The 25,313-nt window shown below is 55.3% G+C and overlaps 1 protein-coding gene across 2 annotated transcripts in view; it reads right to left on the reverse strand.

Moving 5' to 3' along the window:
• Positions 1–23,802, reverse strand: part of LOC134343686 (probable flap endonuclease 1 homolog) — a 67,816-nt gene extending 44,014 nt beyond the window's left edge. For both annotated transcript variants that reach the window (XM_063042440.1, XM_063042439.1), the window contains exons 1-4: positions 23,554–23,802; positions 22,783–22,867; positions 9,427–9,529; positions 602–1,097 (exon numbers count right to left, since the gene is read on the reverse strand). In XM_063042440.1, coding sequence (XP_062898510.1) covers positions 602–1,097; positions 9,427–9,529; positions 22,783–22,867; positions 23,554–23,635 — 766 coding nt within the window. In that variant the 5' untranslated portion in view covers positions 23,636–23,802. The remainder of the gene's footprint in view (positions 1–601; positions 1,098–9,426; positions 9,530–22,782; positions 22,868–23,553) is intronic.
• Between the last annotated feature and the right edge of the window lie 1,511 nt (positions 23,803–25,313).

A 25,313-nucleotide genomic window follows, 5' to 3' on the forward strand; every position in this document is an offset into this window, starting at 1 on the left:
TGCGAGTACGATTGTGCGTGCAAGTGCGAGTGTGAGCGTGTGTGTGAGTGTGTGAGTGTGTGCGAGTGAGAGTGGTGACAGGCGTGTCAGGGAATCAATGGGGGAGGGTGGGCCGTGGGGGAGGGGATCGAGGGGCGGGCCGTGGGGAAGGGGATCGAGGGGCGGGCCGTGGGGGAGGGATAGAGGGGTGGGCCATGGGGGAGGGATTGAGGGGTGAACTGTGGGGAAGGGGATCGAGGGGTGGGCCGTGGGGAAGGGGATCGAGGGGTGGGCTGTGGGGAAGGATTGAGGGGTGGGCCGTGGGGAAGGGGATCGAGGGGTGGGCCGTGGGGGAGGGATCGAGGGGTGGGCCGTGGGGGAGGGATCGAGGGGCGGGCTGTGGGGGAGGGGATCGAGGGGTGGGCTGTGGGGGAGGGGATCGAGGGGTGGGCTGTGGGGGAGGGGTTCGAGGGGTGGGCCATAGGGACTGAGCTGTGCGCTGAGTTGCTGGGGTGACAGATCGCCAGCTCCCTCCACGCTCCATAATGCTCGGTTGAGCCACCTCCTGGTCCAGGTTCCACGGGGGGAGCCCAGATCCCCGGCACAGCCCCTCCCCACTCACCTTTACAGTCCTGCTGGTGGCTGTTGGGGCCTGGTCCCTCCTTCTCCCCGCCAGGCTTCCGCACAAGTCCCTCGCTCTCCATGACTAATCTGGATCCCCCTGGGGTCGGTCTCCATGCGCGTTCCTCCCTTTCCATGGTCGTTATACACACACATCCCCCTCTCTCCGGGGCTGTAGTACACGTGTGTTCCTCTCTCTCTGGGGCTGATCCACACATGTGTTCCTTGCTCTCTGGGGCTGTTGAACACGCGTGTTCCGCTCTCTCTGGGGTTGTTGAACACGTGTGTTCCGCGCTCTCTGGGGCTGTTGAACACGCGTGTTCCGCGCTCTCTGGGGCTGTTGAACACGCGTGTTCCGCTCTCTCTGGGGTTGTTGAACATGTGTGTTCCGCGCTCTCTGGGGCTGTTGAACACGCGTGTTCCGCGCTCTCTGGGGCTGTTGAACACGCGTGTTCCTCATTCTCCAGGGTGGGTCTCCAGCCGAGCCTCTTGCGCAGCTGTGGACAGGAAGAGACCAGAGCAGCCACAGTCAGTGGGAGACACTCACCTGAACCCACAACACCTCCTCACTATTCAGGCAGCGTCTACACGTTCTGAGACGGGAGGTGTGTGACGCTCCCGGCCCCCATCCTACAGGAGCACCATTGAGACTGTCCTGTCTGTGTACATCATTGTGAGGTACGGAAGCTGCAAGGCATCGGACCGCAAAACCCTACAGAGGACAGTAAAACCCTACAGAGGACGGTAAAACCCTACAGAGGACAGTAAAACCCTACAGAGGACGGTAAAACCCTACAGAGGACGGTAAAACCCCACAGAGGACAGTAAAACCCTACAGAGGACGGTAAAACCCTACAGAGGACGGTAAAACCCTACAGAGGACAGTAAAACCCCACAGAGGACAGTAAAACCCTACAGAGGACGGTAAAACCCTACAGAGGACGGTAAAACCCCACAGAGGACAGTAAAACCCCACAGAGGACAGTAAAACCCTACAGAGGACGGTAAAACCCTACAGAGGAAAGTAAAAACCTCATAGAGGACAGTAAAACCCTACAGAGGATGGTAAAACCCTACAGAGGATGGTAAAAACCCTACAGAGGACAGTAAAAACCGCCGAGAGGATCACCGGGGTCTCCCTCCTGTTGTTGACATTTACCGGGAGCTTTGCGGACAAAGGGCCTGAACATTGTGGAAGATCCCTAACACCCATCCCACAATCTCTCTGACCCACTACCGTCAGGAAGGAGGTTCAGGAGCATCAGGACTAGGACTGGCAGACTGGGTGACAGCTTCTTCCCTCAGGCTGGGAGACCAGTGGATACCCTGTCACCACCGAGATCTCGTCACTGGGACAGAGAGCTGTTTACTGTTTACCTGTGCTGCACACTACATGTATTTTGAATGATATTTTATTCACTTATTTGTGGTAATATTTTGTTTTATGTGTTTTGTGGGTGCACCGTGGTCTGGAGGAACCCTGTCTCGTATGGTTGTATAAATGTACAGTCAGATGACAATAAAGTTGAAGTTGGGCATGTCAGGAGTGTGAGGGGACAGGACACTCCCCACTTGCCTGGGTAAGTGTAGCTCCAACAACCCTCTTTATGCTCAACACTTGTCTCAGCAAACTCCTGAAACGTTGACTGTACTCATTTCCATAGGTGCTGCCGAGCCAGTATATTGTGTGTGTAGCTCGCATTTCCAGCATCGGCGGAATCTATCACGTTTCCGACATCAGCCTTGCCTGTGTGAAGGCCTGTTCCTGTGCTGTTGTGATGTCTGACCCCACGGCAAGGCTCCCCCACCCCCAGCACTGGCACCAACCACGGCTACCCACAAAACCCTCGAGACCCGAGGCCCCCATCTCTCCCTGTGGGAACAGGGCCACTGGGGGCTGGGAACCACCACCAGCAGCTGGTTCCCCCTTCAAATCAGAAACACCAGAGATTCTGCTGGAAATCCCAAGTGACACATACAAAATGTTGGGGGGCTTTGTATCACCCCATCTCTCCGCTGCCTTAACTTCGTCTTGTCCTCACCTGCCACCAAATACATCATTCTCTGCAACTCCTACCACCTTCAAACGAATCCGACCACCAAACACATCTTAACCTTCCCCCATTCTCCAGTGTCCACAGGAATCGCTCGCTCCGTGATTCCCCTGTTCAATCACCCGTCCCCACTAATCCCCCTCCCGGCACCCATCCCTACAAGCACCCTGAGTACTACACCTGCCCACTCCCCTCCGTCACCTCCACCCTCACCTCAACCTGCCCACTCCCCTCCTCCCTCACCTCCACCTGCCCACTCCCCTCCTCCCTCCCTCCCCCCTCACCTCCACCTGCCCACTCCCCTCCTCCCTCCCTCCTCCCACTCCCCTCCCTCACCTCCACCTGCCCACTCCCCTCCTCCCTCACCTCCACCTGCCCACTCCCCTCCTCCCTCCCCTCCCCCCTCACCTCCACCTGCCCACTCCTCTCCTCCCTCACCTCCTCCCACTCTCCTGCTCCCTCCCCTCCTCCCTCACCTCCACCTGCCCACTCCCCTCCTCCCTCCCCTCCCCCCTCACCTCCACCTGCCCACTCCCCTCCTCCCTCCCTCCTCCCACTCCCCTCCCTCACCTCCACCTGCCCACTCCCCTCCTCCCTCACCTCCACCTGCCCACTCCCCTCCTCCCTCACCTCCTCCCACTCTCCTGCTCCCTCCCCTCCCCCCTCACCTCCACCTGCCCACTCCCCTTCTCCCTCCCCTCCCTCCCACTCCCCTCCTCCCTCCCCTCCCCCCTCACCTCCACCTGCCCACTCCCCTCCTCCCACTCTCCTGCTCCCTCCCCTCCCCCCCACCTCCACCTGCCCACTCCCCTCCTACCTCCCCTCCTCCCACTCCCCTCCCTCACCTCCACCTGCCCACTCCTCTCCTCCCTCACCTCCTCCCACTCTCCTGCTCCCTCCCCTCCCCCCCACCTCCACCTGCCCACTCCCCTCCTCCCTCCCCTCCCCCTCACCTCCACCTGCCCACTCCCCTCCTCCCTCACCTCCTCCCACTCTCCTGCTCCCTCCCCTCCCCCCTCACCTCCACCTGCCCACTCCCCTTCTCCCTCCCCTCCCTCCCACTCCCCTCCTCCCTCCCCTCCCCCCTCACCTCCACCTGCCCACTCCCCTCCTCCCACTCTCCTGCTCCCTCCCCTCCCCCCCACCTCCACCTGCCCACTCCCCTCCTCCCTCCCCTCCCTCCCACTTCCCTCCTCCCTCACCTCCACCTGCCCACTCCCCTCCTCCCTCCCCTCCTCCCACTCTCCTGCTCCCTCCCCTCCCCCCACCTCCACCTGCCCACTCCCCTCCTCCCTCCCCTCCCTCCCACTTCCCTCCTCCCTCACCTCCACCTGCCCACTCCCCTCCTCCCTCCCCTCCTCCCACTCCCCTGCTCCCTCACCTCCCCCCTCACTTCCACCTGCTCACTCCCCTCCTCCCTCACCTCCCTCCCACTCCCCTCCTCCCTCTACTCCCCCCTCACCTCCACCTGCCCATTCCCCTCCTCCCTCCCCTCCTCCCACTCCCCTGCTCCCTCCCCTCCCCCTCACCTCCACCTGCCCATTCCCCTCCTCCCTCACCTCCACCTGCCCACTCCCCTCCTCCCTCCCCTCCCCCTCACCTCCACCTGCCCACTCCCCTCCTCCCACTCCCCTCCCTCACCTCCACCTGCCCACTCCTCTCCTCCCTCACCTCCACCTGCCCACTCCCCTCCCCCCTCCCCTCCCTCCCACTCCCCTCCTTCCTCCCCTCCCCCCTCACCTCCACCTGCCCACTCCCCTCCTCCCACTCCCCTCCCTCACCTCCACCTGCCCACTCCTCTCCTCCCTCACCTCCTCCCACTCTCCTGCTCCCTCCCCTCCCCCCTCACCTCCACCTGCCCACTCCCCTCCTCCCTCCCCTCCCTCCCACTCCCCCCCTCCCTCCCCTCCCTCCCACTCCCCTCCTCCCTCCCCTCCCTCCCACTCCCCTCCTCCCTCACCTCCACCTGCCCACTCCCCTCCTCCCTCCCCCCTCCCACTCCCCTGCTCCCTCCCCTCCCCCTCACCTCCTCCTGCCCACTCCCCTCCTCCCTCACCTCCCTCCACTCCCCCCTCACATCCACCTGCCCATTCCCCTCCTCCCTCCCCTCCTCCCACTCCCCTCCCTCACCTCCACCTGCCCACTCCCCTCCTCCCACTCCCCTGCTCCCTCCCCTCCCCCCTCACCTCCACCTGCCCACTCCCCTCCTCCCTCCCCTCCCCCCTCACCTCCACCTGCCCACTCCCCTCCTCCCTCCCCTCCTCCCACTCCCCTCCCTCACCTCCACCTGCCCACTCCTCTCCTCCCTCACCTCCACCTGCCCACTCCCCTCCTCCCTCCCCTCCCTCCCACTCCCCTCCTCCCTCCTCTCCCCCCTCACCTCCACCTGCCCACTCCCCTCCTCCCACTCCCCTCCCTCACCTCCACCTGCCCACTCCTCTCCTCCCTCACCTCCTCCCACTCTCCTGCTCCCTCCCCTCCCCCCTCACCTCCACCTGCCCACTCCTCTCCTCCCTCCCCTCCCTCCCACTCCCCTCCTCCCTCCCCTCCCTCCCACTCCCCTCCTCCCTCACCTCCACCTGCCCACTCCCCTCCTCCCACTCCTCTCCCTCACCTCCACCTGCCCACTCCTCTCTTCCCTCACCTCCTCCCACTCTCCTGCTCCCTCCCCTCCCCCTCACCTCCACCTGCCCACTCCCCTCCTCCCACTCCTCTCCCTCACCTCCACCTGCCCACTCCTCTCTTCCCTCACCTCCTCCCACTCTCCTGCTCCCTCCCCTCCCCCTCACCTCCACCTGCCCACTCCCCTCCTCCCTCCCCTCCCTCCCCCCTCCCACTCCCCTGCTCCCTCCCCTCCCCCCTCACCTCCACCTGCCCACTCCCCTCCTCCCTCACCTCCCTCCCACTCTCCTGCTCCCTCCCCTCCCCCCTCACCTCCACCTGCCCACTCCCCTCCTCCCTCCCCTCCCTCCCACTCCCCTCCTCCCTCCCCCCTCCCACTCCCCTGCTCCCTCCCCTCCCCCTCACCTCCACCTGCCCACTCCCCTCCTCCCTCACCTCCCTCCCACTCCCCTCCTCCCTCCACTCCCCCCTCACCTCCACCTGCCCATTCCCCTCCTCCCTCCCCTCCTCCCACTCTCCTCCCTCACCTCCACCTGCCCACTCCCCTCCTCCCACTCCCCTGCTCCCTCCCCTCCCCCCTCACCTCCACCTGCCCACTCCCCTCCTCCCTCACCTCCCTCCCACTCCCCTCCTCCCTCCACTCCCCCCTCACCTCCACCTGCCCATTCCCCTCCTCCCTCCCCTCCTCCCACTCCCCTCCCTCACCTCCACCTGCCCACTCCCCTCCTCCCTCCCCTCCCTCCAACTCCCCTCCTCCCTCACCTCCACCTGCCCACTCCCCTCCTCCCTCCCCTCCTCCCACTCCCCTGCTCCCTCCCCTCCCCCCTCACCTCCACCTGCCCATTCCCCTCCCCCCTCACCTCCACCTGCCCACTCCCCTCCTCCCACTCCTCTCCCTCACCTCCACCTGCCCACTCCTCTCTTCCCTCACCTCCTCCCACTCTCCTGCTCCCTCCCCTCCCCCTCACCTCCACCTGCCCACTCCCCTCCTCCCTCCCCTCCCTCCCCCCTCCCACTCCCCTGCTCCCTCCCCTCCCCCCTCACCTCCACCTGCCCACTCCCCTCCTCCCTCACCTCCCTCCCACTCTCCTGCTCCCTCCCCTCCCCCCTCACCTCCACCTGCCCACTCCCCTCCTCCCTCCCCTCCCTCCCACTCCCCTCCTCCCTCCCCCCTCCCACTCCCCTGCTCCCTCCCCTCCCCCTCACCTCCACCTGCCCACTCCCCTCCTCCCTCACCTCCCTCCCACTCCCCTCCTCCCTCCACTCCCCCCTCACCTCCACCTGCCCATTCCCCTCCTCCCTCCCCTCCTCCCACTCTCCTCCCTCACCTCCACCTGCCCACTCCCCTCCTCCCACTCCCCTGCTCCCTCCCCTCCCCCCTCACCTCCACCTGCCCACTCCCCTCCTCCCTCACCTCCCTCCCACTCCCCTCCTCCCTCCACTCCCCCCTCACCTCCACCTGCCCATTCCCCTCCTCCCTCCCCTCCTCCCACTCCCCTCCCTCACCTCCACCTGCCCACTCCCCTCCTCCCTCCCCTCCCTCCAACTCCCCTCCTCCCTCACCTCCACCTGCCCACTCCCCTCCTCCCTCCCCTCCTCCCACTCCCCTGCTCCCTCCCCTCCCCCCTCACCTCCACCTGCCCATTCCCCTCCTCCCTCACCTCCACCTGCCCACTCCCCTCCTCCCTCCCCCCTCCCACTCCCCTCCTCCCTCACTTCCCTCCGACTCCCCTCCTCCGTCATCTCCCTCCCACTTCCCTGCAACTCCCCTCCTCCCTCACCTCCCTCCCACACCACTCCTCCCTCCCTCCCACTCCCCTCCTCCCTCCCCTCCCTCCCACTCCCCTCCTCCCTCCAACTCCCCTCCTCCCTCACCTCACTCCCACTCCCCTCCTCCCTCACCTCCACCTGCCCACTCCCCTCCTTCCTCCCCTCCCTCCCACTCCCCTCCTCCCTCACCTCCACCTGCCCACTCTCCTCCCTCCCACTCCCCTCCTCGCTCCCCTCCCTCCCACTCCCCTCCTCCCTCCCACCTCACCTCCACCTGCCCACTCCCCTCCTCCCTCCCCTCCCTCCACCTGCCCACTCCCCTCCTCCCTCCCCTCCCTCCCACTCCCCTCCTCCCTCCCCTCCCCCCTCACCTCCACCTGCCCACTCCCCTCCTCCCTCCCTTCCCTCCCACTCCCCCCTCCCACTCCCCTGCTCCCTCCCCTCCCCCCTCACCTCCACCTGCCCACTCCCATCCTCCCTCCACTCCCCCCTCACCTCCACCTGCCCATTCCCCTCCTCCCTCCCCTCCTCCCACTCCCCTCCCTCACCTCCACCTGCCCACTCCCCTCCTCCCTCCCCTCCCTCCCACTCCCCTCCTCCCTCACCTCCACCTGCCCACTCCTCTCCTCCCTCACCTCCTCCCACTCTCCTGCTCCCTCCCCCCCCCTCACCTCCACCTGCCCACTCCCCTTCTCCCACTCCCCTCCCTCACCTCCACCTGCCCACTCCTCTCCTCCCTCACCTCCTCCCACTCTCCTGCTCCCTCCCCTCCCCCCTCACTTCCACCTGCCCACTCCCCTCCTCCCTCCCCTCCCTCCCACTCCCCTCCTCCCTCCCCCCTCCCACTCCCCTGCTCCCTCCCCTCCCCCCTCACCTCCACCTGCCCACTCCCCTCCTCCCTCACCTCCCTCCCACTCTCCTGCTCCCTCCCCTCCCCCCTCACCTCCACCTGCCCACTCCCCTCCTCCCTCACCTCCCTCCCACTCCCCTCCTCCCTCCCCCCTCCCACTCCCCTCCTCCCTCCACTCCCCCCTCACCTCCACCTGCCCATTCCCCTCCTCCCTCCCCTCCTCCCACTCCCCTCCCTCACCTCCACCTGCCCACTCCCCTCCTCCCTCCCCTCCTCCCACTCCCCTGCTCCCTCCCCTCCCCCTCACCTCCACCTGCCCACTCCCCTCCTCCCTCACCTCCCTCCCACTCCCCTCCTCCCTCCACTCCCCCCTCACCTCCACCGGCCCAATCCCCTCCTCCCTCCCCTCCTCCCACTCCCCTCCCTCACCTCCACCTGCCCACTCCCCTCCTCCCTCCCCTCCCTCCCACTCCCCTCCTCCATCACCTCCACCTGCCCACTCCCCTCCTCCCTCCCCTCCTCCCACTCCCCTGCTCCCTCCCCTCCCCCTCACCTCCACCTGCCCATTCCCCTCCTCCCTCACCTCCACCTGCCCACTCCCCTCCTCCCTCCCCCCTCCCACTCCCCTCCTCCCTCACTTCCCTCCGACTCCCCTCCTCCGTCATCTCCCTCCCACTTCCCTGCAACTCCCCTCATCCCTCACCTCCACCTGCCCACTCCCCTCCTCCTTCACCTCCACCTGCCCATTCTCTCCTCCCTCACCTTCCTCCCACTCCCCTCCTCCCTCCCCTCCCTCCCACTCCCCTCCTCCCTCCAACTCCCCTCCTCCCTCACCTCACTCCCACTCCCCTCCTCCCTCACCTCCACCTGCCCACTCTCCTCCCTCCCACTCCCCTCCTCGCTCCCCTCCCTCCCACTCCCCTCCTCCCTCCCACCTCACCTCCACCTGCCCACTCCCCTCCTCCCTCCCCTCCACCTCACCTCCACCTGCCCACTCCCCTCCTCCCTCCCTTCCCTCCCATCCCTCCCACTCCCCTCCTCCCTCACCTCCCTCCCACTCCCCCCTCCCTCACCTTCCTCCTACTCCCATCTTCCCTCCTCTCCCTCCCCTCCTCCTTCACCTCCACCTGTCCACTCCCCTCTTCCCTCACCTCCAGCTGCCCACTCCCCTCCTCCCTCAGCTCCACCTCCCCTCTCCCCGACTACCTCACCTCCCTCCCACTCCCCTCCTCCCTCACCTTCCTCCTACTCCCCTCTCCCTTACCTCCCTCCCACTCTCCTCCTCCCTCACCTCCAGCTGCCCACTTCCCTCCCCCTCCCCTCCCTCCCACTCCCCTCCTCCGTCACCTTCCTCCAGGCCCCAAACAGCCCTTTCAGCTGAGGCAATAAACTTGAACGTAGATGGGAACGTTGGTCAGCACAGTCACGCTCGGCCCACAGGCTGTTGTGACTCTCTGAATCTCTGACCCATTCGCCACCCTGAACCCTAAACACCTCGGAGACACGGCCCAAGCGAGGCACTGGACTCACCACGCGGGACTTCATCCTGGGAGCCGGGCCGTCGAACACAAAGACCGGTTTAATCCCCTTCTCGAGAAGGCTGGCAGTGCGGTAAAATACACCTACAATCTGGCTGCAAGGAGAGGGAACAGATGGTTGGTGTAGGGACCAGGTCACAATACACACAGTCACACACCCCTGGTACACACCGTCCCATAAGACACCCCCGGTACACACTGTCCCACTCCACACCCCTGGTACACACCGTCCCATCACACACCCCTGGTACACACCGTCCCATCACACACCCCGCGACACACCGTCCCACAAGACACCCCCGCTACACACTGTCCCATTCCACACCCCTGGTACATACCATCTCGTCCCACACCGTCCCATCATACACTACCAGTACACACAGTTACACACCCCCGCTACACACTGTCCCGTCACACACCCCCAGTACACACCGTCCCATCACACACCCCCAGTACACTCCGTCCCGTCACACACCCCCAATACACACTGTCCCATCACACACCCCCGGTACACTCCGTCCTGTCACACACCCCCAATACACACCGTCCCATCACACACCCCCGGTACACTCCGTCCTGTCACACACCCCCAATACACACCGTCCCATCACACACCCCCAATACACACCGTCCCATCACACACCCCCGGTACACACCGTCCCATCACACACCCCCAATACACACCGTCCCGTCACACACCCCCAGTACACACCGTCTCGTCACACACCCCCGGTACACACCGTCCCGTCACACACCCCCAATACACACCATCCCGTCACACACCCCCAGTACACACCGTCCTGTCACACACCCCCAATACACACCGTCCCATCACACACCCATGGTACACACCGTCCCATCACACACCCCCAATACACACCGTCCCATCACACACCCATGGTACACACCGTCCCATCACACACCCCCAATACACACCGTCCCATCACACACCCATGGTACACACCGTCCCGTCACACACCCCCAGTACACACCGTCTCGTCACACACCCCCGGTACACACCGTCCCATCACACACCCCCAATACACACCGTCCCATCACACACCCCCGGTACACACCGTCCCATCACACACCCCCAGTACACACCGTCCCGTCACACACCCCCGGTACACACCGTCCCGTCACACACCCCCAATACACACCGTCCCGTCACACACCCCCGGTACACACCGTTCCATCACACACCCCCAATACACACCGTCCCATCACACACACCCAGTACATACCGTCCTGTCACACACCGTCCCGTCACACTCTCCCAGTACACACCGTCTCAGCACACTCTCCTGGTACACACCGTCTCATCACACTCTCCTGGTACACACCGTCTCATCACACACACCCAGTACACACCGTCTCATCACACTCTCCCAGTACACACCGTCCCGTCACACTCTCCTGGTACACACCGTCTCATCACACAACCCTGATACACAACGTCCTGTCACACACCCCCAGATCCACCAGTGGAAGCCCCTTTACGAGGGGGTGCTTCCCATGCCCCTGGGGGATCTGGGGTGGAGGCTGCTGCACAGAGCGGTGCCCTGCAGTAAGTTCTTCAGTTTGTCCCAGCCGCGTGTCACTTCTGTGGGCTGGAGGAGACCGTGTACCACATATACTGGAGTGTGTGAGGCTGCAGCCCTTTTTGCGTATCTGCGAGGGCTGATTCTCACCTTCTGGTTACATTTTAGCCCCACCCTATTTATATATGGTCATCCAGTAAGGAGGGGGGCATGGAGGGATGAGGATGTCCTTGTCAACTTGCTCCTGGTCTGGCGATATCAGCCACCTGTGGGAGTTGGAAGCGGGTGGCGGGAGGATCTGCCCGGGCAGACTGCCTGGCAGTGTTTATTGGGTATGTCAGTGTCCGGTTAACCATTGAGAGGGAACACACGCTGTCCATGGTGACCATAGAGGCGTTTCGGGACCGTTGGTCTCCGCGGAGTGTTAGCGCCATCATTGACAGAGGTGAAATATTTTATTTTATGAGTATTGTCTATCTGTAGAGAAGTAATTTTGTTAGTCACTGATTTGTATATATTGTAGCACAAAATTTGGAATAAAGATTATGTTAAGGCATCCGTTAGTCTTGCGAGACCATGGATCTGCACCTGGAAAGTCTGCATACAGACGGATGATGGAACGGCTGGCCCTCTGGTGTGGTCAGAACAATCTGGAGCTAAATACGCTCAAGACTGTGGAGATGACAGTGAACTTCAGGAGGTACCCCCCAATACTCCCCCCACTCACTATACACAACAGTATTGTGTCTGCTGTGGAGACCTTCAGGTTTCTGGGTGACACAATCTCCCAGGACCTGAAGTGGACACCCAACGCAGACACTTTTATCAAAAAGGCTGAGCAGAGGTTGTACTTCCTACGTCAACTCAGGAAGTACAACCTGCCTCAGGATCTGCTGATTCAATTCTATTCAGGAATAATCCAGTCTGTTCTCTGTTTGTCCATCACTGTCTGGTTTGGATCAGCTACCAAACAAGACAAGAATAGACTCCAAAGAACCGGCAGGGCTGCGGAAAGGATTATTGGTGTGAAGCTGCCCTGGATCCAGGACTTATATGCATCTGGAGTCGGGAAGCGAGCAAGCAGCATCATTGTAGACCCATCACACCCTGGACATCACTTGTTCGAACTCCTTCCTTCTGGTAGGTGCTTTAGATCACTGTATGCCAGGACAAATAGGTACAAGAACAGTTTCTTTCCGTATGCCATCAGTCTTATGAACACTTGAATTTTAGTCTATTATAAACCAAGTCCACCTGTACATACACAGGTATACCTCATTGTATATAGTTCACGATTATTTGCACTATTGTTTTGTTTGCTTTTTGATTCTGTACAGCGAGAGCTCAGGGAAATCGACATCAAATTCCCTGTATGTGTCCACATACTTGGCGATGATAAAGGATTCGGATTCTGAAAGTCTTTACTCTCCAGGGCGCAGGCCTGGACAAGGTTGTATGGAAGATCAGCAGTTGTCCATGCTGCAAGTCTCCCCTCTCCACGACACCACTGTTGTCTAAGGGAAGGGCATTGGGACCCATACAGCTTGGCACCAGTGTCATCGCAGAGCAATGTGTGATTAAGTGCCTTGCTCAAGGACACAACATGTTCCCTCCGCTGCGGCTCGAACTCATGACCTTCAGGTCACTAGTCAAATGCCTTAACCACTTGGCCATGTGCCCACTGTAATAAAGATATTTTAAATGAAAATAAAAGTACACACACCCCCTCGGTTGTACACACCGTCCCGTCACACAATAGACAATAGGTGGAGGAGTAGGCCATTCGGCCCTTCGAGCCTGCACCGCCATTTATTATGATCATGGCTGATCATCCAACTCAGAACCCCGCCCCAGCCTTCCCTCCATACCCCCTGACCCCCGTAGCCACAAGGGCCATATCTACCTCCCTCTTAAATATAGCCAATGAACTGGCCTCAACTGTTTCCTGTGGCAGAGAATTCCACAGATTCACCACTCTCTGTGTGAAGAAGTTTTTCCTAATCTCGGTCCTAAAAGGCTTCCCCTCTATCCTCAAACTGTGACTCCTCGTTCATGGCTGATCATCCACAATCAGTATCCTCTTCCTGCCTTCTCCCCATATCCCTTCACTCCGCTATCTTTAAGAGCTCCATCTAACTCTTTTTGAAAGAATCCAGAGAATCCACACCCCCCCCCACCGTACACAAAGCCGGCCAGTGGCATAGTGGCATCAGCACCGGACTCGAGGTGAACGGTCCTGGCTTCAAATCTGGGCGGCTCCTTACAGTGTTGAGTTAGCAATTAGGCCTTGTAAACAATGTTTCCACTAATTTATAGTGAGCAGTGTGACTGAAATCTCCGGGGCCGGCTGGTGGTGAGGTGGCATCAGCACTGGATTTCAAGGCAGATGGTCCTGAGTTCAAACCCAGCCGGTTCTCAACCTGGGAACCAGTGTCTCTGCGAAGAAAGGTCTGGCAATCTACTTCCGTATCTTGCCATGAAAACCCTATGGACCCTATGTTCCAGGAGGTCACGAAGGGTCGGACACTGTTTAAAAGAAATGGGCTGCATATTTACGAAGGAGGTACACACCTTCCGTCAGCCCCCCCCGTCACACACACCCAATACACACGTCCCGTCACACCCCCTGTACTCACTGTCTTGTCACAAGAATCACCCCTTGTAATAATAACCAGTGAGGCACAGAGAATCTCTCACCGACAGCCTACCAACGGGAGCCGGCACTACCGTCTGCACGATTGGCCCCCCTAGCTACCATCAGAGAGGGGGGAGCAAACCAAAGTCAGAATATAACATACACCACACCACTTGGGGTACAGCAGCTTAGAGATATTGCCAAGGGCACCGCGTCACGTGTACTCGGAGACGATCCTCGAGAGCTTTTCCAAGCATCTATCATCAGTACATGGCCCAGCTGACTCTGAGGAAAGGAGATTGATTCTGATGTGTTTACATCCACTCAGCATTGCCAGATACACAACGACATGGTGGGGGAACAAGTGAGGAACTGAAAAACGCAAGGATGGCTGTTAACCGAGGGGACCCGGTGGAAACGCTAGCCAAATGTTACCAGAGGAGAGGTGAACATCCCACGGATTATGGAATGTATTCCAAGGGGTGTACCGGACAGCATCAGAGTGGGAGTATTTAGGACCAGAGGCCTCAAGTACATGGTTGAGGACACTGGAGTGATGAATCTAAAAAGGCACTGGAAATGTTTGATCCCTCTGAACACACACATACTGAGGCACGGGTACTGAGGGAAATGAGTACAGCGTGGGAAGAGGAGATACAAAGACCCTCTATAAACCCTCTAATGGGAAGGTGATGCCTATTAAAAGTCAGGCAACTGCCTTGAGAAATGAGGGTATGGTAGGGCCACCCATGCCTCAGTATGTGTTATCACCATCAGCACGCAACAATTGATGTGCACGATAGCTCTGATTTAGGAGACTTCAGGATGAAGCAACTGTTTCAAGAAGATGGGACAGGTCCTACCAAGAGGGTGATTTTCAGTTCCTTCATCTTGAGAACCAGGGAAGTTTATCAAAAAAAAATCAAAGGAAAAGGAAAATATGCCAGTGTTTGCCTCTCTTATCCCGAAATGAGATTGGGTGAGGGAATATGGATGTCTTGAGTCCAAAGACAATTGGGAGTCCAATTGGATGGTCTAGAAAAACAAATAGAAAATAGAAACATAGGAAACCTACAGCACAATACAGGCCCTTGACCCACACAGCTGTGCCGAACATGTCCTTAACTTAGAACTACCTAGGCTTACCCACAGCCCTCTATTTTTCTAAGCTCCGTGTTTCCATCCAGGACTCTCTTAAAAGACCCTATCATTTTCACCTCCACCACTGCCATTGGCAGCTCATTCCATGCACTCACTACTCTCTGTATAAAAAACACCCCTGACATCTCTGTACCTACTTCCAAGCACCTTAAAACTATGCCCTCTGGTGCTAGCCATTTCAGCCCCGGGAAAAAGCCTCTGACTAATCAATGCCTCTCATTATCTTGTACACCTCTATCAGGTCACCTCTCATCCTCCATCGCTCCAAGGAGAAAAGGCTGAGTTCACTCAACCTATTCTCATAAGGCATACTCCCCAATCCAGGCAACATCCCTGTAGATCTCCTCCCTTTCTATGGTTTCCACGTCCTTCCTGTAGTGAGGTGACCAGAATTGAGCACAGTACTCCAAGTGGGGTCTGACCAGAGTCTATTATAGCTGCAACATTACCTCTTGGCTCCTAAACTCAATCCCATGATTGATGAAGGCCAATGCACCGTATGCCTTCTTAACCACAGAGTCAACCTGCGTAGCAGCTTTGAGTGTCCTATGGACTTGGACCCCAAGATCCCTCTGATCCTCCACACTGCCAAGAGTCTTACCATTAATACTATATTCTGCCATCATTTTTGACCTACCAAAATGAACCACCTCACACTTATCTGGGTTGAACTGCATCTGCCACTTCTCAGCCCAGTTTTGCATCCTATCAATGTCCCGCTGTAATCTCTGACAGCCCTCTACACTATCCACAACACCCCCAACCTTTGTGTCAACTGCAAATTTGCCAACCCATCCCTCCACTTCTTCATCCAGGTCATTTATAAAAATCACAAAGAGTAGAGGTCTCAGAACAGATCCCTGAGGCATACCACTGGTCACTGGCCTCCATGCAGAATATGACCCATCTACAACCACTCTTTGCCTTCTGTGTCTAGTTCTGAATCCACAAAGCAATGTCCCCTTGGATCCCGTGCCTCCTTACTTTCTCAATAAGCCTTGCATGGGGTACCTTATCAAATGCCTTGCTGAAATCCATATATACTACATCTACTACTCTACCTTCATCAATGTGTTTGGTCACATCCTCAAAAAATTCAATCAGGTTCGTAAGGCACGACCTGCCTTTGACAAAGCCATGCCGATTACTCCTAATCATATTATGCCTTACCAAATGTTCATAAATCCTGCCTCTCAGGATCTTCTCCATCAACTTACAAACCACTGAAGTAAGACTCACTGGTCTATAATTTTCTAGGCTATCCCTACTCCCTTTCTTGAATAAGGGAACAACATCTGCAACCCTCCAATCCTCCAGAACCTCTCCTGTCCCCCTTGTCCTGTCCAATCCTCTGGAACCTCTCCCATCCTCATTGATGATGCAAAGATCCTCACCAGAGGTTCAGCAATCTCCTCCCTCGCCTCCCACAGTAGTCTGGGGTACATCCCGTCTGGTCCTGGTGACTTATCCAACTTGATGCTTTCCAAAAGCTCCAGCACACCCCCTTCCTTAATATCTACATGCTCAAGCTTTTCAGTCCACTGCGTCATCCCTACAATCACCAAGATCCTTTTCCATAGTGAATACTGAAGCAAAGTATTCATTAAGTACCTCTGCATCTCCTCCAGTTCCATACACACTTTTCCACTGCCACACTTGATCACTATTCTCTCACGTTTTATCCTTTTGTTCTTCACATTTTATAGAATGCCTTGGGGTTTTCCTTAATCCTGTCCGCCAAGTCCTTCTCATGGTCCCTTCTGGCTCTCCTAATTTCATTCTTAAACTCTTTCCTACTAGCCTTATACTCTTCTAGATTCCTATCATTACCTAGTTTCTTGAACCTTTCGTAAGCTCTTCTTTTCTTCTTGACTAGATTTTCAACAGCCTTTGTGCACCACGGTTCCTGCACCCTACCATCCTTTCCCTCTCTCACTGGAACGTTCGTGTGCAGAACCCCACGCAAATATCCCCTGAACATTTGCCACATTTCTTCAGTACATTTCCCTGAGAACATCTGTTTCCAATTTATGCTTCCAAGTTCCTGCCTGATAGCCTCATATTTCCCCTTATTCCAATGAAACGTTTCCCTAACTTGTCTGTTCCTATCTCTCTCCAATACTCCGGTAAAGGGGATAGAATTGTGATCACTATCTCCAAAACGCTCTCTCACTGAGAGACCTGATACCTGACCGGGATTTATGGACTTAATATAATTTAAGAAAAAAACTGGAAGTAACAGCAGGTATTACCCTTGTGTGTTACAGGTTTAATTAAACATTTTGTTGCGATGAAATTAACCATGACTGGGGCCACGGTCATTCTTGTTCCAGAGACAGTACAGCAGACAAACATGTCAACAGCGATGTCGCTGGTTGGAGAACACTTAGTGAACAGAACAAATCTTCTCAACAGACACGGGGAAATCGGTCCAACAAAGGAGAAATGGAGGACACCAATCTGTATTATACTGGGGTAGGTGGCTTGATGTGTGTGGACAAAACCCTATATATTCCATAAGGTACAAAGGTACATTTCCCGTGCAATAAAATTTTACAGATGACATTATTCAGTAAACACAAAATACTCTGCAGATGCTGGGGTCAAAGCAACACTCACAACACGCTGGAGGAACTCAGCAGGTCGGGCAGCATCCGTGGAAACGATCAGTCAACATTCTGGGCTGGAACCCTTCGTCAGGACTGTAGAGGGAAGGGACAGAGGCCCTATAAAGAAGGTGGGGGGAGGGTGGGAAGGAGAAGGCTGGTAGTTTCCAGGTGAAAAACCAGTAAGGGGAAAGATAAAGGGGTGAGGGAGGGGAGGCAGGGAGGTGAAGAAGGAATAGGGGAAAACACAATGGGTAGTAGAAGGAGGCGGAACCATGAGGGAGGTGGTAGGTAGCTGGGGGAGGGGGCAGAGTGACAGGGATAGGGGAAGGGATTTACCGGAAGTTGGAGAATTCTATGTTCATACCAAGGGGCTGGAGACTACCTGGATGGGTATATGAGGTGTTGCTCCTCCAACCTGAGTTTAGCCTCATCATGGCAGTAGAGGAGGCCATGTATGGACATATCCGAATGGGAGTGTGAAGCAGAGTTGAAGTGGACATCTATTGGGAGATCCTGTCTGTTTTTGCGGACGGAGCGGAGGTGCTCGACGAAGCGGTCCCCCAATCTGCGTCGGGTTTCACCGATGTAGAGGAGGCCGCACCGGGAGCACCGGATGCAATAGATGACCCCAACAGACTCACAAGTGAAGTGTTGCCTCACCTGGAAGGACTGTTTGGGACCCTGAATGGTGGCAAGAGAGGAGGTGTAGGGACAGGTGTAGCACTTACGCTTACAGGGATAAGTGCCGGGTGGGAGATCCGTGGCGGGGGACATGTGGATCAGGGAGTCGCGGAGGGAACGATCCCTGCGGAAAGCGGAGAGGGGTGGAGAGGGAAGTATCCCAGACGGGATAATCATGAGTCAGTCTGTAGGTCCAATTCCTGAGCAGCCTTCAGGTAATGATGGCCATGGTAAGATCACAGTTGTGTGGGATCACACTCATGAGAATATTGCGTGGGGCAGTGATCTGCACAAGAGGTCTATCGACTGGAGTGGTCACCCAAGGTTGCTCCCATCATTATAAAATGTCCACAGGGGAATGTAGTAGATGGGGAGAGTAGAATGGGGCAGACACTGAAGGACACGGAGCAGTGTTTTTGTCAGGGGCCAGGCCCTTACCAGGTTTTCAAAACTATTAGGAAAATCATCACAAGTGATGGAAAATACACCTGAGCCAAAATGTAGTGAGACCCAACTAATACAAACGGGGGTGGGGGGGGTGGGATTAGTGTTGGAAGATACAGGGGTATTTGTCACTTTGGTACTAGGGTATCAGCATATGCAGGTAATCTTTAATCTTACTGAAATAATGCTGCCTGATTGGTGTTCATCTACAACAAAATGATTATTTACTCACCTTCTTTGGGAGACAACTAAGCAGGAGTGAGTTAAGCCAGTCAAAAACAGAAGGAAAAGAGCACTACTGGAACTAATGGGAGCAGGTTATGCATCAGGGTAGCAACAGTCAACACCCTAGATATAGCAGAATTAGAAACCCAGATACTGTCCCTCCTGCAGAAAGTAAGGGTTATTACAGGAGAAAATTACCAAGATCAGGTACGAACTGATCAGATTAGTCGAGATGCATCCCAGGTATCTCTGGATGTGGTTAAATTTCAACAAACCTGATTATTGATTGCATAGACCTCATGCCTAAGGAATTGCATAAAACTGAGATCTGTGCTGCATTTGCTAGTTGGTTGCTTACCATGATTTGCACTAATTCATTACAACTTGATGTACATCAAGTTCCTAATTGGGTCTCAGAAGAGCATCTAAAAGAATGGGTTGGAGAAAGGGTGCCATTATGTCACATTAGAAGTCTTACAATAACCAACAGAGTACTGGGTATCTATGATGATGGAAAAGAAAGGTTTTATGTCAGAGCAGTATTCTACATTCCCTGACGTGGAATAAATTCAAACTACTCTTTGAAAAGGGTTCAGAATGTTGGCAAATATCATGAGAATACATGGACATCCTTCAGTAACCCACCAACACATGCTATTGTTATGAATGGCACTGGGAAAGGGATAGATTTATCACGATGTCATCAAGGGGGAGGCCACTGGTCTTCTCCAGAATAAATGACAAAGAGAAGTGAACAAATTGTGGTTTCAGTACTGATGAAAATTGTTCATTGTCCACTTTGCCTGTGAATAATCAGTCCTTCTTACAATATGCATTGGTGGGACAGACATATTATAGAGCAACAACAGCCCCAAGTTATACCAGGGGATGAGAGCAATGCCCTTTGGAAAGTCACAATGTCACCAAAGGGAATGTGACTTTAGATCTGACCACTGGAGGATGAACATTGCCTCAGCCAGCAGGAGACACAGTAATGGAGGAGAACTTCAAGATTCAGTGCTCTGATACAGATGCACATCTGTGGGACTATGTTGTTACTGAGTTGCCATCAGTTCCTCAGTTGACCGCAGACTGGACACGTGTGGTGGAGGAGGTGAGGGAGGTAATCCATCAATGGATTAAGCACACTAGAGTTATTAAAACACACGCTGGTGAGGCAAACGAAATACTGAGTGACCCAGGCTTTTGTAGAAAGTTTTGGAATTGAGGGACAAATGTTCAATACATCTATGGGTAAGAATAGAATCACGTGCTGCTGTAATACTAATTTGATGTACTATGATAATTGTATTGCTCAATGTATATCAACCGAGAGGATGGAAGGCTAAAATGCTGGGAAAAATCGAGGATAATGCTTTCATCAAACAGCAGAGATGAAAGTCAGTATAAAGTGGGTGAATTTAGTTAGTAAATGGTAATTTTTTTATAGAATGTAAGTGTTGCACACTTACTGGGGTTCCATGACAGTCCTATGGGCAGTCAACTGAATGAGAGGAGGATAATGATCCTAAGATAAATATCTTTGGATCAAGAGGAGGGAGATGTTGGCCAGAAGAAACTGCAGTCTGATCAAGGACAGGGGAAGCAGACAAACTAGTTGTCTTTGTTTCCCCCTTTTTGTGGACTTTAAACTGATCCTTGCTCTTCGATAATCTAATCAGAGCAACTGAGGCTACGTCCACACTACGCCGGATAATTTTGAAAACGCTGGTTTCGAGTAAAAATGACAGGCGTCCACACTAAGCATTTTTCAAAATATCTCCGCCCACATTAGACGGATATTTGGGCGAATCTCCTCCTACTGGGCATGCGCAGGACACAGAAAACAAGCGAAGAGGAAACGGTATACTTGGTGCGCGTTTGTCCAGTTACAGACTAGAAAAACTTTAAAGGAATTGCTGTTGGCTCTCGCGCAGGAGGACTTAAAACTAAAAAACAACAGATACTGGAGCGTATGGAGGCAACCGACAGGGAGTTCACGGATAGTATGACCCGGCTGACGACGAACATTGAAAAACTAACACTGTTGCATTAATAAAGCACCTTGTTAAATGTATAAAACATGTCTGCATCAGTGTTATCTTGTATTTCCATACAATGTTACATTAGGCTGTTACACATCTATTGTCAGAGAAGTACTTGCATAAATAGGTAAACCACCTTCATACAAGCAAGGACAGAAAACAGGGCAAAGTGAGTATACTTATTTATTCAGTAAGCTATGGGTCAAAGTATTTGGTGAGTACATTTCTAACTCTTCTGGCTTCAGTCTCGTTGCCGTCTGTTCTGAAATTGTTAGGTTGTGTGGGGGGGTTGTGTTCGAGAAAACAACGAAATGCCGCGCTGCCGCCATCTGTTCCGGCACGTCATGACAGCGTTTTAAATAGTCAAAAAAGCTCATCTCACGCCATTCACACCGACTGCGCGTTATAACAGTGCTTGCGCAGTACCAAGCAGAGGCAGAAAAGGCATTGTTGTTGTGGTGTTGTTGTCATGACAGCGTTTTTAAATCTCTCCGGTTACCCCGTACACACTACAACAGATATTCGGCATTTTCAGATTTATTCACTCTGGAGACCGTTTCTGAAAATCTCCGTTTTTGGGGGCTGAAAACGCTGGCTCAGTGTGGACGGGAGGTGGAAAACGAAGAGAAAAAGCTTCGTTTTCAAAATTATCCGGTGTAGTGCGGACGTACCCTAAGTGTGGACACAAGTAGCTTCAGGTAATGATCTGCTAAACCTGCGACCATTCTCAGATGAGTAGCTATTTTTGATGTGAAGTGCCAGACCTACCAAAGAAGTAATCTGTAATCTCGTTAGACTCTGCCTGGATTGCCTCAGTTAGCTGGTTCGGACCAGTCAGAGTGTAAAGACACAAATACACAAGGCTGGGGTGGGCAGAGCCATGGAACAGTGTTGGACGTGGCCCTGGACAATGACCAGTTAGAAGGTGACCCAGGTAGGTCAGGTGACCTTGAGCCAATGGGATGGAGATCCAATGGTTCATTGATGAGGAACACTACAAGAGTCAGGAGCTCCAAATATCCAGAGACCAACCATCGTGGATAAGGAGGACCCCACGGACACGTGGAGATCGGGACCTCGAGCAATGCCTGGCCAGTGCAGACTCCTTTCCCGGGTAATATCCTTTTCTCTTCCTTGACTGTTCATGGAGGGTCAGGGGTTCTAGCAGGGTGCACACATGAAGATAGTTTATGAACCCACGTGCTTTTTAGTTGAAACAATAAAAATTACTTGTTAGTAATACAGATTCTCTCTGTGCCTCTCTGATCATTATTACAAGGGGTGATTTTTTTTAACAGTCCCGTCATACAACCCTGGTACACACCATCCTCTCACACATCCCCGCTACACACCATCCCATCACACACACCTGGGGTCAGACACAGAGTGAAACTCCCTCCACACTGTCCCATCACACACTCCGGGGGTCAGACACAGAGTGAAACGCCCTCCACAACGTCTCATCACACACTCCCAGGGTCAGACACAGAGTGAAGCTCTCTCCACACCGTCCCATCACACACACCCGGAGTCAGGCACAGAGTGAAACTCCCTCCACACTGTCCCATCACACACTCCCTGGGTCAGACACAGAGTGAAACTCCCTCCACACCGTCCCATCACTCACTCCCGGGGTCAGACACAGAGTGAAACTCCCTCCACACTGTCCCACCACACACTGCCGGGGTCAGACACAGAGTGAAACTCCCTCCACACCGTCCCATCACACACTCCCGGGGTCAGACACAGAGTGAAACTCCCTCCACACCGTCCCATCACTCACTCCCGGGGTCAGACACAGAGTGAAACTCCCTCCACACTGTCCCATCACACTCTCCTGGGTTTAGTCACGGAGTGAAGCTCCCTCTACAATATCCCATCACATGCTTTTGGGGTTGGACTGAGTGAAGCTCCCTCCATCAAGGGGAAGGGAAGGTAGAGGGGTGGAGGAAAGGCAGAGGAGGTTGAGGAGGTGGGGGTGTTTGAGGTTCTCCTCTGGACACCCACCTGAGATGATGCAGGTAGCGCTTGTCGGGCCGGGCCATACGGAACTGGTTCATCACAACGGCGGCGTCCAGCGCCATCACACGCCCTGGGGAACAATCACAACCCGTCAGCGGCTCCCGGACTGACTAGCTTTCAGAGAACACTCGGGGTCAATGGGAGAGGACAATGGATCTGCGGAGAAGGGGAGATGGTGCCCAACACCCCCCCCCATCACATGCTCACAGAGCAGGTAGCTGGCACAACGGCGGGGGGGGGGGGTTTCTCCCTTCCTCCTCCTCGTATCCATCCCCCAGCCCCCTCCTTCCCCATGTTAGCCCCTTCCCCTTCTGTCTCCTCTCTGTTCCCTTCCCTCCTACCCCATCTCCTGTAATTCCTCACTCTCATCCCTATCCCCTCTCCTTTTCCCCATCCTCCTCTACACCTCTCCAGTAAACTCGCTCTCTTCCCCTACCACTCTCCTGTCCCTCTGTCCTCTATCTGTCCCTCTCTCTCTCCTTTCCCCTCTGTCCTTCTCTCCCCTCCCTCTCCCCATTCTCCTGTCTATCCCCTTCCTCTCCCTCACTCCTCTCCAAACCCTCCGTCTCGACCTCCTTTCCTTTCTCCCTCCTCCCCCCATTCGACTGTCACTCACTCCTCCTCTCCCACTCCCCTCTCCTTCTCTCCAATCTCCCTCTCAAACCTCATTCTCTCCTTCACCACCCGCCCCCCTCTTTCCCTCTGACTTTCTCTATCCCCCTCTCCCCACCCTCTCTGTCTCCCTCCCTCACTCACCCTCATAGGCGTGGATGGTTTTGTTGGTGACCGCCTCGGCCGCCCGCTCCCGGATCAGCTCCGACAGGCGGCTGATGCCCATGGCCGCCCGGCCGCCCGGCCGCCTCCTCCTGTGGCCGGTTATCGGCTGAGAGCAGCAGCGGTGGCTGCCGCCGAGCGAGCAGGGAGTCCGGAGAACGAACAAAGGGGAAGAGGGCGAGCGAGAGGCGGAGCGGGGGCCGGGGGAAGGGGGAGGCGGAGAGAAGGGGGTCCACAGGCGAAGGGGGGCGGTGGGAGGGAAGGAAGGGACACGGGGAAAGATTAGTGGAACGGCACGGAAAACTGTCTTTCGGCCCACCATTTAAACCAGCCCTATCTAAACCTTTGCCATTTACCTACCGAGTGTCTTTTCGATGTTGTTAATGTACCTGCCCCGACCGTTTCCTCTGATAACTTGTTCCATGTACTGCTCCCCTCTGCGTGAACAGTTCCCATTAAATCTCTCTCAATGAGATCCAGGATCTTTTGGAATTAATTTGTAGACAGATCGCAGACTGTTGCAGGAAACACAGTTGCTACAATAGATGATTTTAACTGTCCACATATTGACTGGGAATCCCTTACTGTAAAAGGACTAGATGGAATAGAGTTTGTCAACCGAGAGAAAATCTGCAGCTGCTGGAAATCAGAGCAACACGGTAAAATGCTGGAAGAACTCAGCAGGCCAGGCAGGACTCCCAGAGGGTTCATCTGGTGTCCAGCTGAAGGGTTTCGACTGGAAATGTTGACTGTACTCTTTCCATTGATGCTGCCTGGCCTGCTGAGTTCCTCCAGCATTTTGTGTGTGTTGCTAGAGTTTCTCAAATGTGTTCAGGAAAGTTTTCTTAATCAGTACATAGGCATCCCAAAGAGAGACTGTGAGATACAGGATCTGCTATTGTGGAATGAGACAGGGCAGGTGACAGAAGTTTGTGTAGGGGAACACTCTGCATCCAGTGACCACAGTGCCATTAGTTTCAAAGTAAATATGCAAAGGGATAGGTCTGGTCCGCAGGTTGAGAGTTGAAATTGGAGAAAGGCCAATTTTGATAGTGTCATAAAGGATTTGGCAATCGTGAATTGGGACAGGCTGTTTTCTGGCAAAAGTGTACTTGGTAAGTGGCAGGAGTTCAAAAATGAAACTTCAGGAGAACAAAGTGTGTGTGTGCCTGTCAGAATAAAAGGTAAAGATATCCTGTGTAGGGAACGTTGGTTTTCAAGAGATATTGAAGCCCTGGTTAAGAAAGAGGAGGTGCATAGCAGGTATAGGCTGGTAGGAACAAATGAGGTGCTTATAGAGTACAAGAAATGTAAGAGAACACTTGAGAAAGAAATCAGGAGGACTAAAAGATGACATGAGGTTGCCCTACTAGACGAGGTGAAGGAGAATCCTAAGGGATTCTACAGATATGTTAAGAGCAAAAGGATTGCAAAGGACAAAATTGGTCTCTGGGAGACCAGAATGGTAATCCGTGTGTGGAGCCACAAACAGATGGGGGAGATCTCTAATGGATTCTTTGCATCTGTATTTACTCAGGAGACGGACAGAGTCTATAGCAGTGAGGTAAACAGCATCAGCTTCATTGACCCTGTACAGATTATAGAGGAGGAGGTGTCTGCTACCCTGAAGCAAATCATGGTGGATAAATCCCCAGGGCCTGACAAGGTGTTCCCTCAGACTCTCAGACTATGTGGGAGGTGAGTGCAGAAATTGCCAGGGTCTTAGCAGCGATATTTAAATC

This window comes from Mobula hypostoma, chromosome 3 (genome assembly GCF_963921235.1).
Source record: "Mobula hypostoma chromosome 3, sMobHyp1.1, whole genome shotgun sequence".
NCBI lineage: Eukaryota > Metazoa > Chordata > Chondrichthyes > Myliobatiformes > Myliobatidae > Mobula > Mobula hypostoma.